A 16,763-nucleotide genomic window follows, 5' to 3' on the forward strand; every position below is an offset into this window, starting at 1 on the left:
TCACAGACAGCATGTCGTGGCATGGCTAGGCACTCGGTGTAAAATATAGCTCTAGGTGATTTGGGCATGCTGACTAATGTTGCCAAATGGGCATAGGTAATTGCTGGTGATAAGTTGGTTGAGGACCCACCCTACTATGACCTATGCCAGGGATCCATGCTAACAGTGGGATGGGTGTATGTGCACCTATTAGCCACTGTGTGCCCACCATAAAATCCAGCATACCTGGGTCTCTAAGCTTCTGGCCGGCCACTGTCCAGTTTTCCAGCATGGGTTACCTGGGATAGCTTTGTTGAGTGAAAGGTGTATGCAAAATCAATCAACCTGCCAAACATGAACTAAGAATTCTATATTCAATGTAGGACAGGAGCTTGGAAGTGGATGACATGATTATATGGAGGGGGCTGGACATCCCATGCATCCAACAGACAAGATGGAAGGGCAGAGCAGCAAATCCATTTGGCTTGGGATCCATAGTCTACCACTCAGGAGGAGGACAGGCTAGAGATGGTGTAGGAATTGTGGTGTGACAGAGGCTTCAAAAAGCAGTGAGGGATGCCATCAGAACTAGTGACAGACTCATGGCAATCAGACTCCAGTCTAATGATAGGACAGTATTTTTAATCTCAGCCTATGTCCCATAGCAGGGTTATGATAGTGAAGAGAAGAGTACATTCAGACAGCAGCTGCAATACCAGTAATACTAGATAAAGTAGGACAATAGGAATTGGTGTTGATAATATGTGACCTGAATGCACATATTGGGACAGACAGCCATGCTGACTGCCAGGTAATGATTTCCTGAGCACTTGTTAACCACTCATTTTTTCTGCATAAATAAAAACTTGTAACGTTGTACAACTCTTAAATTCAAACATGTCAATGTACATATACTTATTGTACTAACAGGCAACATTTCCTGATATTTTTAGGAGAAATGCATTTATTAGAAAGCTTTCAGCTGACATTCTGTACGGTATCCCTTTGCACAGCAAGTCTTGCATAAATAAAAACTGTAGCATAGTACATGTATTTATTTAGATATGTCAGAAAATGTTATATTTTTGTTTAGTGGCTGATAGCTGAACCTCAGGGTAATATCATTAAGAACTCAGAAAAATATAATAACCACATTATAAAGAAGAGCTCAGCACCAAACCAGAACCATACCTTGTTGAGCTTGACATTTTCTAGACCACTGAAAATTATAAGTAGCAATGGCTAACAGAAGTAGTTTCATAGTTTATCTTTTGTCTTACTGTGTCTGGGCCATTGGGCCACTATAACAGACTCCAAATCATTTGAGGACAAGACTTGGTTTCCAACCCGTGTAATCTAGTGCACTTTTATATTGGTATAAGCATTCAGAGCACCTTATATGTATGAGGTATCTGTTCTTTTTGCAAGTGAAATTAAGATGTATATATCTACTCAGCTTCACGGTACTGTACCTATTGTTTCTAAACAGAAGATTGCGGCTGATTTAAGTTGTGGTAGAATCAATATATATTGCAAGTTCAGCAACATTCTGAATTTGTCATCATGTAATGCCTTACAATCCAGACATAGACCACTCTTAGTATATCATTGGTAGGTTATAGAAACAATTCCTGAGATATTCAGTATTTCAGAATATTGTAGGTCAGTTCCTGATGACATTCACACAAGTGTGTCTCCTATGGATGTTTTCTAAGGATGATAGATCTCCTTTAGTGCATAGATAAAATAAGTGACCATTTACATAATAGCTAATAACTAAAAGGAACAGACAGGAGGGAACACATAGCTGAGAGGAAGACAGTGTGTTTATGTGATTTTGTGTGTGTCCGCATATATATATATATATATATATATATATGTAAATATATATATATATATATATATATATATATATATATATATATATATATATGGGTTTACTGTGGTAAGGTTGAACTGGACCCCTTCAAATCATTGGATCATCGACCCACGTCCAGAAAAATGACAATGTCGAATTCTGAAATACGACTCAACTTCGACCTCGAAACGGGCTTTAACTTGGGTCAAGATAGGGGCGAGATTTGTACTTCGACAATGTCGGGTTTGACATTGTCGCTGTTTGACCTCCGGACTTCGACTGAAGTGGGTTCGAACAAACCCACTTCGACCTTACCATATACCTATATATATATATATATATATATATATATATATATATATATATATATATATATATTATATATATACAGGTATATCTTCCATGCACTCTTGACACTTCATCTGAATTCTAAATAATATAGATGTTTCCTTCTTTGGTTTGTTTCAAACCTGGGGGCTGTCTTTTCCCTCTTTTTTTTTTTTTTTTTTTTGACACAGAAAAAGACATCAGCAGCATGTGTCCCATAGAACTTGTGGACTTTCTCCATTACTCAGAACATGCTAGCAATGGATTATGTGAAGAATGTAACATTTATTAAACATAGGCTGAAAGTGTGGTAGGTAGTATAGAAAAAGTAGAAAATGAGGTGATCTTGCACATGTAAAACACATTTTTCAGCTATAATCTGTGCTGCGTGTAGAGCACCATTTCACAGTACAACTTAGTCCTGTTAAACACAGTAAATTAAAATAATGCATTAAGCCTCAGGCTTCAGCCTAGAATATTATAATTTCCATGCCTTTCATGAACCTTTACTTCCATTAATATTAGTCTTTTTCTTTAGAAATTGGGTATTTTTTGTGACAGAAAATTAGCTCTATAAAATTCAGGTTTTTGTCTCTGCTCATGCCCTGCAGGTGTAAGAACTATTTTGTTCAAAAGGTTAAATGCATATCAGTCCAAACAAAGGTTTTGCATATATTCTAAGAGGGAAGAAGAGGAAAGTTTTCACAGAATTTCAAAGTTAACAAGATTTCAAAAATAATAAATTTAAATTACACTAGAGACATTAGTCAGCTTGAGGTATGTAGTTAACTGCTTTCTCATTCAAGTCACATGAATTTGCTTTTCAAATCACCTTGTGGTAATAAAGTTTAGTTCAAGAAGAAATAACTCTGTCCCTTGTTTTTGTTTCATTTAAAGCAAATGATTAAATACTTGTGGAAAAATGTATTCTTTTCAAACCAATGTTGCTGTGAAAAGAAAAAGAAATATAAATACTGTTTCCCTACACTTTTAGGTAAAAATAGTTACTTTCTCTGATTCTTGCAATCCCTTACCTGAAAAAGAGGAAGACATCCTGAGAATTTCAAGAGAGCAAGGTTTCCTAGTAACTGCTGTAGCAACAAACTCATATGAGCTGTCCTCAACTTCCGGATGAAATGCATCTAGTGAAGGAGAGGGTACTGTCTCTACAGTAGGACTATTACATTTGGCATCCAGCTCCTGCAAACCAGAAATGACATACATTAGAATAATCTTTTTTTATGGTTAAATTCAGTACTTTGACAACAGCAGTAAAATTAAAAAAGCACAGTTCTTTTGATAAGTTCTCAAATTCATTATGAGCGCATTACATTACATATTATACACTGCATCTAAAAGTAGGCCTGACGCTGGAATATTTTGCTAAATGGAGTTTTTTCACCAGTGGTAAAATTAAACATACCACCTCAGAAAGATATAGTTTAGTTTATAAAGCTAAAAACAGGAAACTTAATGCCATTATCAGCCTGCTGGCTAAGTTGAAGAATAAGTAAAAAAAACATTTTTTTCTATTTCTGGATTTGACATACACCTCTACAAACACACACACACACACACACACACACACACACACACACACACACAAATGTAATTATTACAGTCTTAGTGCCTCAGAGCAACTAGTAGAGGAGCAAAAATGCACTTCATGCATGTGAGTGTGCACTTGCCTGCACTGCACGCATGTCAATGTACACACGTCTGCACTGCATGCTTCTGAATGTGCATGTCTGCACTGCATATATCTGAATGTGCAGACATCTGCACTACATGCATCTGAATGTGCATGTCTGCACTGCATGTATTTGAATGTGCATGTCTGCACTGCATGCATCTGAATGTGCACGTTTGCACTGCATGCACCTGAATGTGCACGTCTGCACTGCTTGCATCTGAAAGTGCAAGTCTGCACTGCATGCATCTGAATGTCCACACATCACTACAGTCACACCTATACTGTGACACTTCAGCTGAACACGGCAAGTGTAGAAAAAAGTTTAACAAGTATAACACCTTTTTTTTTTAAATACATCAAGGAGTAATGCCAGTGATCACCAATTAATCTTTTTTGTCATGCAGTTTTACACAATAATGGTACTGCCACCCATGTGAGTAAAGCACCCAGGTCATTCATAAGCCAACATGACTGATTAGCATACTGAAGTGAATGTCAAGTTTTAGAGTCACTCATTGAACTGTTTGCTTCTTTACAATGAAAGAAATCATTTACTAAGATACAAAAAAGGAGTGTCATATGTACTAAGTCCTTGGGTATTCTAACAGTAACAGGCAGCAGCTATGGGATGGCACCATGCATTACAGCTGATTGGTGTCTTTCATTCAGACAGCTTTTGAAAAATTTACTTGGAATAACAGGAAGGCTATGGCTAATTATGATCATGAGAACTGCTGCTTTGAAGTTGTCCAAAAGGGATAATTTCTGCCCTTAGAAAATTGCCCACTTGTCATTACTACCTCAGCAGAAGGGAAAATGTTAGAATAAGTTTTACAAGAAATAATTTGGGTAACTTGAAGTCAGTGAAGCACAGAATCCAAGAAAGAATAATTTCTTAGAGGAAAATTAAGTTAGCAATATTTAAAATGCTTAACTGGTTTGTGTAAAAAGGCAATCCTAATGTTATTAAGATTTATTTTATTTATTTGCACACTAGACCAAAGGTTTCTTCTCAGTGGTATTCATACCTACTAGGGAAAATTTAACCTATACATCAGGGGACTTACCCTACTCTTGATGGAGTGTACAAGGATGCTATTCACTGCTAGACTTTCCAGTTTCTGTTCCGAGATAGTAGCCAGTGCAGAGAAACTGGGGGGGAAGACGGAGGAAGTGAGAAAGTGTAGTGGTGAATGGCAGAAGAAAGAGGAGAGTTCACAAAAGGTGGTGGAATTGAGAAGATGTTGGTCACATAAGGAAAATGAAACTGAAGGATTGATTGAGTTGCTGAAAAAGCAGGAGAAGGCTGAAGAGAAGGAGAATGATGAAAAGAAAACCTTTGCAGGACTCCGAGTACTTGTTTCAAAAAGATCTGTTTTCTGTGTGGAAGTTGGAGTGCATGGTTACAACCTTCCAATCAGGAGGGTAGTGGGATATATATCTAAGGGAAATGATAATTCAGAGTGAACCAGTAAGTGAAGCAGTGGCATTGTGGGGTGATATTATGGACAGAATTCAGGAACAGGAGGTGAGAGTAATTGCAGAAGAGAAAAAAATGTATGCAAAGATGGTTAAAGAAGGCATGAAGCAAATAAGAGATGGAGAATGAAGAAAAGATGTCATTAAAAAGAAGTTTAATGCATGGCTTAGCAGTAAAGAGGAAAAGGAATTTGAAAGACATAAGGTATGGGACACATTTATTGCAGCTTTGGGAATATCACCTAATGAGTTAAGACATTTTATTCATCTTAATAGATGGACTTATTTTGATGTTTTGTTTGAGAATGGACAATATATGGAGAGTTTCTTAGAGAAATTTGAAAAAAAAGTTTATGGAATTCATATGTAGTGCACACTATTAACAGAGAGGCAAAAAAAAAAAGAAATGCTGTACAATTCCAAACAGAGGCGGATAAGACTGTCTAAAAACTGTAAGTAAAGAAGTTTTGCACACTGAAAAAATATATGATGATAGAGATTTATGGACTTGGGTTGGGATTATGGGGTAATTTTGAAAATAGAAAATTACAAGATTGCACACATTCCAAGTGCAATAAATGCTGAAGGTAACACAGGTTTTGTAATATATAAGAGACAGCCAAAATCTTGTTTTTTTGTGAAAGAATGATCATGTAACAAGCAAAGGTGATAAGAGAAAATATTTTGTCTGTGGAAAGATGGGACATGAAGCAAAGAAATGTGGTTTGATGTATAAAAAAATCTGGAAAAATCGGACATGATTCGGTTAAATGTGATGAACAATTACAAGTTGAAAAACAAGAACAGACACAAGAACGTGTACAGATTATACAAAAATGCAGAATATGAATGTGAAAAACAAAATACCATACAAGAAGAGAATTAAAAAATAATTTATAAAGAAAATGAGAATAATGAAAGTGCAGAAATAGTACTGGAAACAAGTGAAGAAGAAGATATTAGCTGGAAAATAGTGAGAGAAAAATAATTCAATAGGGAGAAGGGTGAAAGGCAGAAAAAGAAAATTTAAAGTGTGATTATGAAAGAAAACAAAAAAGATAAGCGGTAAGATGGAAAGTACAATAAATCTGAAAGAGCCTGAGAATTCTATCAATAAATGTTAATAGTATATAAGAACATTAAAAAGTTAGGTTTCTTGGAATGGTGTATACTACTTGATATGCATGTAATTATTCTAGAATACACACAAATATTAACAAAAGAAGAAAGAATGTAAATGGAAATGTTATGGGGTAGGAACATTGCATGGAATATGGGAAAAGATACATGCTCAGATATTGCTGTGTTATGTTTATGCAATGAAAACATGTGTGTAAAGAAGTCACTTTGCACATAGAATTTTTTTGAGATATTCCTTTAAGAGTTTTAGTACCCAACTACTGCGGTAGTGGTGCTGTGGTAGCGTTGTCGCCTCACAGTAAGACGTTGTCCTGTTCGATTCTCAGCTAAAGCGTATTCTGTGTGGAGACATGCATAAATGGGCGTACCTTCGTTGAAGGTTGTACGTCAGGGCTGGCAACTTGGTACGTAAAAATCTGCTGCCAATCATTAGCGGACCGGAGTTCCGCTGTGGCGACCCCTAACCGGGAAAAGATACAACATTGTTTCAGTACCCATTAGCACCAAAGCAAAATGTTATTTAAACTCATTGTAGTCAACATTATTTATCCTGATGAAGTCCACTTTATGTGGATGAAAGCGCTAAATCATTTATTGTTTTAATAATGTGCGTGTTTTTCTACATATTAGAGCACCTATTTGGGATTTAGTAACACCGAGTTTGCTCATACTGTGCTTGAAGCAGTGTTTTTGTGCTTTATTTGCTACTGTCCTTCTGAGTCGGACACTGAAACATTATTTTGTGTTATAATGCAATGAAAACAGTTAAGATTTTAGATTATACTATAGATGAGTTAGGTAGAATAACAGTGTTAGATATAAGATATAAGAAAGATGCATATAGAATTATTGCAATATATGTGTATGTCACTAAAAAGGAAAAAGAGGACATGTTTAAAAAAATCATGAACTAAATAGAACTGAATATGGGAATAATAATAATAATAGGAGATTTTAACTGTGATCTAAGGAAACGAAAAAAGAAGGGAATGATGTCAACAGGGTATATGAAATAATGAAAAGTGGAAAGATGTATATATATATATATATATATATATATATATATATATATATTTATATATATATGTATATATATATATATATATATATATATATATATATATGAGATAATATACATTGCACTTATAAAAGAAATGAGATTAAAATGGAGCTTGATTATTTTATAATATCTGATAGTTTTAAAATTATAAAAAGGACAAAGAAAACAGGGTTTTCAGACCATTTGCCTATATCAGCAGAAGTAAAAGAAAGGGAAGAACATATAAGGCTAGGTAAAGGTATTAAAAGATTGAACAAGAATGATTAAGATGAAGGCGAGAGAAAGGAAATTGATCAATTATAGGAAGATCACATAGAAATTCTATGAATATTGTACTGATTGGTTAAGTTTTAAAGAAAAATATAAAAAAATGCTTCCTAGAATGTCAAGTGATGAAAACAAAGAAAGAAAAGCAAAAATATAAATTATTAATCTAGACAGTATTTAGACAGATATTAAGAAATAATAAAAAACTTTTATGAAAGGGAGAAGGAAATATATGAAACATCCTTGTGTACCTTTGGCAGACCACAAATCGTGGGAACACGTGGGGTCTCTACTAGAAATATTTATAAAGATCAGCATTAATTAGATTGCACATCAATAAGTCATAATTCAGCATGTGCATCATGTATCAACTTACTGAGTTGTTCATATGTAAGATATTTGTATGTACTCATGTCTTCTAACATAAAACATTTTTTCTTTATATGTATTACTATCCGAAATAACTATAACCCCCCCCCCCATCAACTTGTCTAATAACAATTGTCTAGTTTCCTTGTAAATCTTGTGTGAAGGAGCACTGAAAGATTTAGTGAGGGATTTTACACAGAGGGGGTATAAGGACAAGGAGAGTGCTTTGCTAAGGGACACTAGCACTGTTAATAGGACTAATAAAGGAAACCTTTTTTTTAATAGGAAGACGAATGAAGTTAGACCTACAAATAGACCCTGAGAGTCTCAGGGGCAAAGTATTAAAACGGTTATTCCCTATTCAAATAATAATAGAAAGATACGTGATATTGTCACCAAGAATTGGGGAATGCTGACAGTAGATAATAAGCTCAGTGATATAATAGGAGTTCATCCCCAATATTCATATAGAAATACTAAGTCTTTGAAGAGACTACTATGCTATGAAAGGGAGCATCAGGATAGAGTACAGTCAGATCGGAAAGGTACCTTCTCATGCAGGAATTGCAATCACTGCACCTACACATTGATGGAAATACTTTTGAGCACCCTACGACACACAACATTTTTAAGTTTGACCATTATGTTGACTGTAAGTCATGAGACCTGGTATATCTTACCACCTGTAGCAAATCTGGCAGAACAAGTAGAGATGAAGTGGGTCATTAAGCTATAGGCAGATAGGAAAGACGAATGGGACATGAGAGAGTTAGGGAATATATTGATGTGATAATTAAGAGGATGAGACGAACGCATTAGCACGACATCTCAGGCTAGGCAATATGAGAAATTTGGCAGAACAAGCAGAGATAAAGTGGGTCATTAAGCTAAAGGCAGATAGGAGTCATGGTCTTAATGATAAGGTTTCCCTTAAACCTTTTTTGATTGCCAAACCATGTCAACATTAACTCATGTTATACTCCAGATATAATTTCAACAGATTGTTTTTATCATGTTTTAAAATAAAGGAGTAATTATATATTGTTGAGACATGTTTTTAAGTGTGTGTGTGTGTTCAACATTGTGAATGTCACTTTAAATGTTTTGATTAGCTAATCAACACAAGTATGCTATTGGCTTTTACTGTTTTTCATTGCATTTAAATGAAATGATTTGATTTAGTTTTCATTGTCTGAAGAAGCATTCAGTGGGAGAATGGGAAATTGCTTACTTCTTTTTAATTAAAGTTTCAAGTTACTTCAGCCATGGTGTCACCCCTGGTTTTTATTTCTGTACTTTTTGGATTGCTTTTCCAGAGGCATTTCATCCTCTTACCACTTCTACTTTTTTATGTGTTATACTGATTTAGGTTATCATAATGACTATTCTTAAAAGAATCATTAAAGAGTATATTTGGGGACTGCTTCTACATTTTTACCTTTCCTTCCCCTTCCTGCCTTGTCCTACTTCCAGTTTGTAGAGTTGGTGAGTAATTTTATATAAGCAGAAAACCTCAAGTGATTAATGCGAGTCATAAGCATTAATTTCTGGAGCTGCTTAAGATTACAACCTGGAATGCAGATTGGAATAGTAAAGCTATATAGTAGATAATTAACTGAGATACAAAAAGGAATGCACCACGGAGATATCAGCAGTAAAAATTCACATTTATTCAAGAAATTGAAAACTTTCATCCCTCCACATGTGGACTTCATCAGAATATAAAAACCTTCCCTCCAATCCTTTAAGTAATACAATAATGTTCATGATTGCTGAACCACTAACCAATAGCACCCTAGTATAAACATTGTCGCTTAGTTACAATATTTAAACATGTATCAAACAGTTCAAAAGTCTGAATCTTTCTTTTGTAAATAAAAGTTAAAAACAAAAAATAAAAATAAACAAGTCTCTTTCTATTTAAAAAAACTTTATTGTTACAACTTTTCAGGTCTCTATTTGAGTTCTGGTGCTATTCATTAAGAATCATTCAGTCCTGGAAGTATATTTGCAACAAGCCTCAACTGCCATTGCAGTTCTTTTTTAACCAATAGATTCTTCCAGTCCCCTCTAAGATCAAGTTCTATTATTTCTAATATCCCAAACATAAATTTGACAAATTTTTCACATAGGAGAAAATATCTATCTAAAGCATTGGTCTCGTTTTTATTCTTGATTTCATAAGTATTTTCATATACTCTATTTTTCAAACATTGCTCAGTTTTTCCTATGTAGTATGCTTTGCATAAGCAAATATAATAATAAGCAAATAATGACCGTCCTATAGATAGTTTTGTTTTAATGTAACATCTTTAAAACTAAATGTGAGCCACTATGAATGACTCTCTGTTAGGGGGAGCAACATGCTGTGATACACAGGTCTGCCATAATGTAAGAGCATCATAGCTAAAGTTCTGTCCGTGCATACTACTCCTAAAACATTGCATCATGAACTAAAAGGCTGCTTAGGAGGAGTGGCACTGACAGGGTGATACTTAGACTGTAAGTGTGCACGGGGTCCCTCCAAGTTGACACTTGATGATGGCCCCCAAAATGTTAATACTGACCCTGAATACCATTAATAGGAGGCAAGGAGATATTAGGCTATGTACTCACTAAGCAGGCAGGGTACAAAGTGTGAAAAAAACAGCCATTTTGATAGAATTACAATTTAAACACCTCAGCATTACATTCATAAAGCCCACTATCAACAAGTGTAGCATATGGTCATGGCCTTGTTCTAAATAATAATGCTTGCCTAAAGCAGGCTCCACAGCTGGTAGAAAGGTCTGAACTAGCTGTTAGATATAATTGTAAGTCATTTGTGATCACTCTTGAGGTGAATTTCTTGGCATTTATGTCTCAAATACAAAATAACAGTTGCAGTCGGAGACCTGATTATATCCCTCTTTATTAAGGATATTATAAAGAAATGGGGCATGTATTTTATGAGTGAGAGGGTAATTCATCAACGTACTGTAGGTACCTCATGTCATGGTGCAAAAGGTAAGTAGTAAAACTGTTTCAAAACAATCTCACCTAATTTACTATTGACCACTAGGTACTCTTTAACATTATTGCTTCTTCAGGAAAGTTATTCTAAACAACGATTGCTACAAAGTATAATGCCTGTTATAAAATGCAAAAAGTCTAAGCAACAAATAGCTACATTAAGATGTCTGATTTCTGAATAGTGCACCAATATATTAGTCAAGATCATGCACTCTGAAATATTTTTATATGCCTGTCTTCTGAGTTTGCCTTTTAACAGTATCATTTCCTCATCAACACTTAAGCCACCAACAGAATAGGCAGACGAGACCTCATTTTAACATCTCACCTGCAGGCAGAACCTAAAGCATGACTGCAGCCTCTCCATGTTGTTATACAGTGTTACAAACGGGAACTAATCAAAATGTTTAGTATGGACAGAGAGCCAGCAACTTTCTGATGTCACCTCAAAGTGTGCCAAGCCATTGTCAACGTTCATCTTATTCATTCATTCATTCATTCATTCATTCATTCATTTATCCATCCATCCATCCATCCATCCCTCCAGCCATCCATTTATTCTCAGGTACCTTCTTTGTCTAGTTTAGAGTCACAGAGATTATACCAGCAGTCAGCAGATGCAAGGCAGAGAAACTAAGCCTGGACAGCATGCCAGGATGCAAACACGTTTACTGGCACATAGCATGCACACCTACAGGTAATATGAATGATCTCTAGTTCATCTACAGTATGTTGTAAAGATATGACAGGAAACTGTAGCACCTGGCAAAAATGCACATGGACAAATCTAGGACATGTAGAACCCAGACAGAAGGAACCTGAGCTTGGAATGAAACTGAAAAACTAAGAAACGTGAGACAGTATTTCCAGCTACTGGGACAGTGCATCACCCTTCATATTATTTTTTTTTAAAATGTATATCTTAATTTTTCACATTGACTGTTTATGTTACTGTGCTCACAAATGTTTTTATTTCTCATTTTCTCACTGCTGGACAACATGATCTGCATTATATACGTGTCTACCTATAAATGTGCATGATTTGTAGAGAGACATGGTGAGCAATGCAGAAAGCATTAACAGATTCTGACACCTAGGCAATCACTGCAGAGCTGATGAAGAGATAAGTTACCTGGCATGAGAGAAGAGAACTCAATGAAAGCTACTGGAATACTGCAAAATGCACTGCATACCTGTACAACATAGACACAGTTCACCCATGTAGGGCAATTCTTCTTTTTTAAATCATAGCTCAAGGAAACTGAAAGTACTGCACCTATGACCTTAGGCAATCAAAGAAAGACAGTAGTTTGGTACAGTTTGGAGATGGCTGGCTTGATCTTCTTGGAGAAGTATGAATCAGTTAATCAAACTCAGAATGACAACCTGGATAAAATCTGGACTTCACAGAAGAAATCCAGATCTGGTTTTATATTTTCCACCATCATTACTAATTGCACTTCTTTATGTACGGCTGTTGCTATGGGGACCCAACTAGCACACAGAGGCAGTTAATGGCATTTAGGCAGGCAAGAGTACATATGAAAGGTTTATATAACCCTCACTTACACATAGAACAAAATTACTGCACTGCATGCTAAGGAAACACACTGAGAACCTAAGGAATACAAGCATGCAACCAGTTAGAACTCTAACAATAGTTTAATACTTTCATTACTGATAAGTAAATTTAGAATACAGAAAGGAAAGGCTACAAATGAAATATTATAATTTATTTTATCGAGATTCAATAAAAAGGTAGAGAAACAGAGAGAAAGAGAGAGAAGGAGAGATGTAAGGAATTGTTGGTGAGGAATAGGGTTCTGCAGTAGCTGTATCTGATTTGGACTTTAAAAGGCAGAAGAAATGCAACAACATCAGAAAGCAAACAGAAATGAATCTATTTTGGTGATGGACCTAACAATGTGTTTCATCTGCAATATGAATATTGGTAAGAATATAGCTGTGTCTGAACTGCACTGAAAAGCACCAAAATTAGTACTAGTCTGCACACACAAGTTCCATTAAACCTAGCTTACTTTGTAAATGCAGTCTGCTGGTAGCCCAAGGCACTGCAGATATGTGGCAAGGGAAAAACATTTGACAATGCAAGTCACTTTTCTCCCATGCAATGTCATTCAGTACTACCAGAATTAAATGTTTTGTAAAGTATATAAACACTTTTACTTTCATACTTTTTTCATAAATGCTTTTATTATGTTTGATAATCAAAAGGTTATTTAGTAGTTACTAAGTAAGAAAGTGAAGTACTCATACCACAGTAGCTACAAAGGTTATACCCTGTTTATATTTATGTAAAACATTTAATTCTCATTTCAAACATGAAAAAGAGTGAGGGAAAAACATGACCAGATTAAGAGATTATGGTATATTGCTGCTGCACAGAAACATCAAAAAATATGTTCTCTGCACTATCCAATGAATGTACCAGAACTCCTCAAGAACTTACAGGTAAAAGAAGAAAAAGTTGTGCCATAACAGAGAGAGAGAGAGAGAGAGAGAGATGAATTATACAGGGAAAGCACTGTTAACCAGTGAAATTATGACATAAATCGTTTGAATGTGATTGCACTCCAGATCATCAACAACCTAGAGAAAAATGTTTTTTGCATGGGCAAGCCCCAGTGCACTCCCAACACAAGCATAAGGGCTCTAGTCACAAAGCACCGACTTCTAAATATACTGGATCAGAAGTTGAATTAACTCCAAGAAAATGTACTTTGAGATCAAATTTGTGTAGAGTCTCTTGTACCCAAACACACAGATAAGGGTTCAGCTGTGAATAACCGACCAATGAGTTTCAAAAACATGGCCAGTTAAAGGATAATTCTGATTCATGGGGTGGCAAAAGCATGCACTGATAGAGACATTCAGTGACTCTAACACCAATTATAGGATCTTGGATGCATAATGTATGTGGAAGCACAGCAACATGCAGGACATACGGAGAAAGATCAAAAACATAGTGCTGCCATTTGTGGCAATCCAATATATTGGCAGACTGGCTGCAACAGCCTGAGATTAGCAGTATAGCATTACCCAATAGTAAATGTCAATCGAGTTAATGTGATTCACAGCCTTCTGTGCCAACAAGCATCATTAGGTATACATCACATATTATACTAAAATGCTGCACTTTGTTGGTGCACATCACCCAACTGCTATGGTTCAGAAATGGAGGGAAAAAAGAAGGTAGTGATTAAGACTATCCATGTTAATATGTAAGTTGACTCTTCTAATAGTAAGTACATGGGGAGGTATACTTTTAGTCCTTTTGCAATTAAAATTGTCTGCTACACATTTCATATCAGATAAAATGGTGGACAAAAATGTGACAGACAATCACACATACATATGTATGAACAAAATATAAGATATGCATTACAACAGCAGCTGAAGTGAGTTATCAGAGACAATATGCAGTTGTTTAGTTTACTTACCATAACAACAGATGTTCAAACAGATCACTGTTGCAGTAACCATTACAATATGGGAAATATCCTGCCATGGATACTATATATTCAACCAGTCTATAAAGCTTCAGGCTTTTCTTGTGCACCGTACATCTGCACTTATCATGACAGGGCAAGTAAGTACAATAGGAATGTAATGATACAATAAAATTCAGAGGATTCTTGCCCTAAAAAGGGAGACTGTAGCCTAAAGTTCTCAGTAAGATCCTATCATAAGGATAAATCATAAGGATAAAAAGAGATAATGGCATCCTGCCTCAGCCAGGGGAGGAAAAATAAGTAGTAAACATCTGATTTAATAGTAAACTACAGTTCTGTGATCGAAGCAGGTCTCTTGGAGACCAAAGCTGATTTATGATTTTTTGGGGTCATTTAGGGAGGACATCATTTTTTTCAGGTTTATGTGTTTGTGCCTGCATTGTAGGTCCCATACTCCCTGGAGCTTTGCACATTATGACACTCCCACCCCAAATCAAAGTTTGAAGTGTTTGTGGCCATTGGCCGAATGGAATTGGATGGAAGAGATCACCTAGATTAAGAAGGATTTAATTGGCTCTCCAAGGAGTTCTTTCTTCACAATGAGATGTGAAGAACCGATGTACCTTCCTCATGTGAAAGTTGCCAAATGGAGTCATAAGGATAGAAGAGATTATGAATCCTTGAAGTCTCAGAACTTCTCTTGCAGTAGACAGTTTCTGTTGAGTAAGACAGAGGAAGTCATAATGGCAAGAAAGCATTTTTCATAGGGAAGAAAAGTTGTCAGAGTGGTGCCCAAAACACATTGTAGAAAATCTGTCCTTTGAGAAGTATGATTTTTTTTTTAGTCTGAAACCTAGCTTGTCAAGAAGATTCATGGTGAAATGTAGAGATGCTAGAGTGTCTTAACTGAGTTCAAATAACCATCCAAATAAGGGTATGCCTTGAAGCTTGCAATGAACTATCACTAGGCCAAGGCAACTGCCGAAGACTCTTGGGGTGCTGGACAGACAATATAATCCCAAAGCAGAGTACCCTCAAATCATATGTGGTCATGTGAAGTGGCTAAAAACAAACCAGAAATGCACAACCTAGAAGGAGAGGAAAGAGAGTTTGTAGAGTCAGTGTTCTGAATTTGGGAATGTGAAGAAAAGTTCTGTTTGGAAAGGTCTTAAATGAGCTTCCAAGTTCCTTCTTTTTATGAGAAACAGAAAGCACTGGGATAAAAGCCCTTTCCCAAACTGAATGAGAGGTGTGTATCTAAGACCCCTTAAACAGAAGTTCTGAAGTAATCTGAGGCAGAAGGCAAAGTCATTCCCTTGGAGGCTAAGGAATTCAAGAAGGAATGGGAGGAGATGCCCACTGGAGCCTGTATCTATGCTCTATGATGCTTAGCACCGAACAGTCTGATGTTATTGATTCCCAGACTAGAAGACATAGGGAACGATTCTCTGCAATATTGATAGGAAGGCTGGCTTGGGGAGTAGAGACAGAAGACAGGAGGCACAGATAGTTGTAATTTTTTTTGGAAGGAAGCTCCCTGAGACTAATCCACTTTATTTTTTTGTTACCTTGCCATTTCTTTTTAAACTATTGCTTGGAAGATTTTTTGCTGGCCCGACTTAATGGATTTTCAAATAAATGGCCCTAAAGTATAAGGGTAGTTTATTTGCCATTCAGGAATGGGAGACAGCAATAATTGCTTAACCCCTTGCATTAATTTCCCTCTCTCTTCCATTTTTGTATGAACATCAGCAGAATAAATAACAAATAAAAGGTATTTTTCCAGAAGAGTATTTAACAGTTGTACGTTTATATCACCTGGAAAGTTTTGATGTTTTTCAACAGGCATTTCTTTTCATGAGAGTTCCAGGAGTAGCAGCCCTGGACACAGCAAGTACTGCATCAGGTGCACATTTGGTAGTGTGTTTAGTCACCTGAGATGCAGAATTCACCATTTCCAAAAGACTAAATTTAAGTTCACTATTGGGAAGGTAGCCACAGATAGCTGCATTTTCCCAAAATGGACAAAAGGTACTTAGACATATTGGTTTGACAATTTACAGCCCTAATGGCCAAAGTACAGTAAGTGTGAACTTTTTTTGCCAA

General features: G+C 35.9%; 1 protein-coding gene across 9 annotated transcripts in view; it reads right to left on the reverse strand.

The window, feature by feature from the left end:
* ANKS1B (ankyrin repeat and sterile alpha motif domain containing 1B) overlaps positions 1-16,763 on the reverse strand; it is a 6,771,497-nt gene that overhangs the window by 5,019,988 nt on the left and 1,734,746 nt on the right. For 5 of the 9 annotated variants that reach the window (XM_044087908.1, XM_044087910.1, XM_044087909.1 and 2 more), the window contains exon 7: positions 3,199-3,364. In XM_044087908.1, the coding sequence (XP_043943843.1) occupies positions 3,199-3,364 (166 nt within the window). Of the gene's footprint in view, positions 1-3,198; positions 3,365-16,763 lie in introns of those variants that run through there. The other 4 variants (XM_044087906.1, XR_006366955.1, XM_044087905.1 and 1 more) reach the window with 3 other exon arrangements.

This window comes from Protopterus annectens, chromosome 11.part0, assembly GCF_019279795.1.
Source record: "Protopterus annectens isolate FY-2018-M chromosome 11.part0, PAN1.0, whole genome shotgun sequence".
NCBI classification, from domain to species: Eukaryota; Metazoa; Chordata; order Ceratodontiformes; family Protopteridae; genus Protopterus; species Protopterus annectens.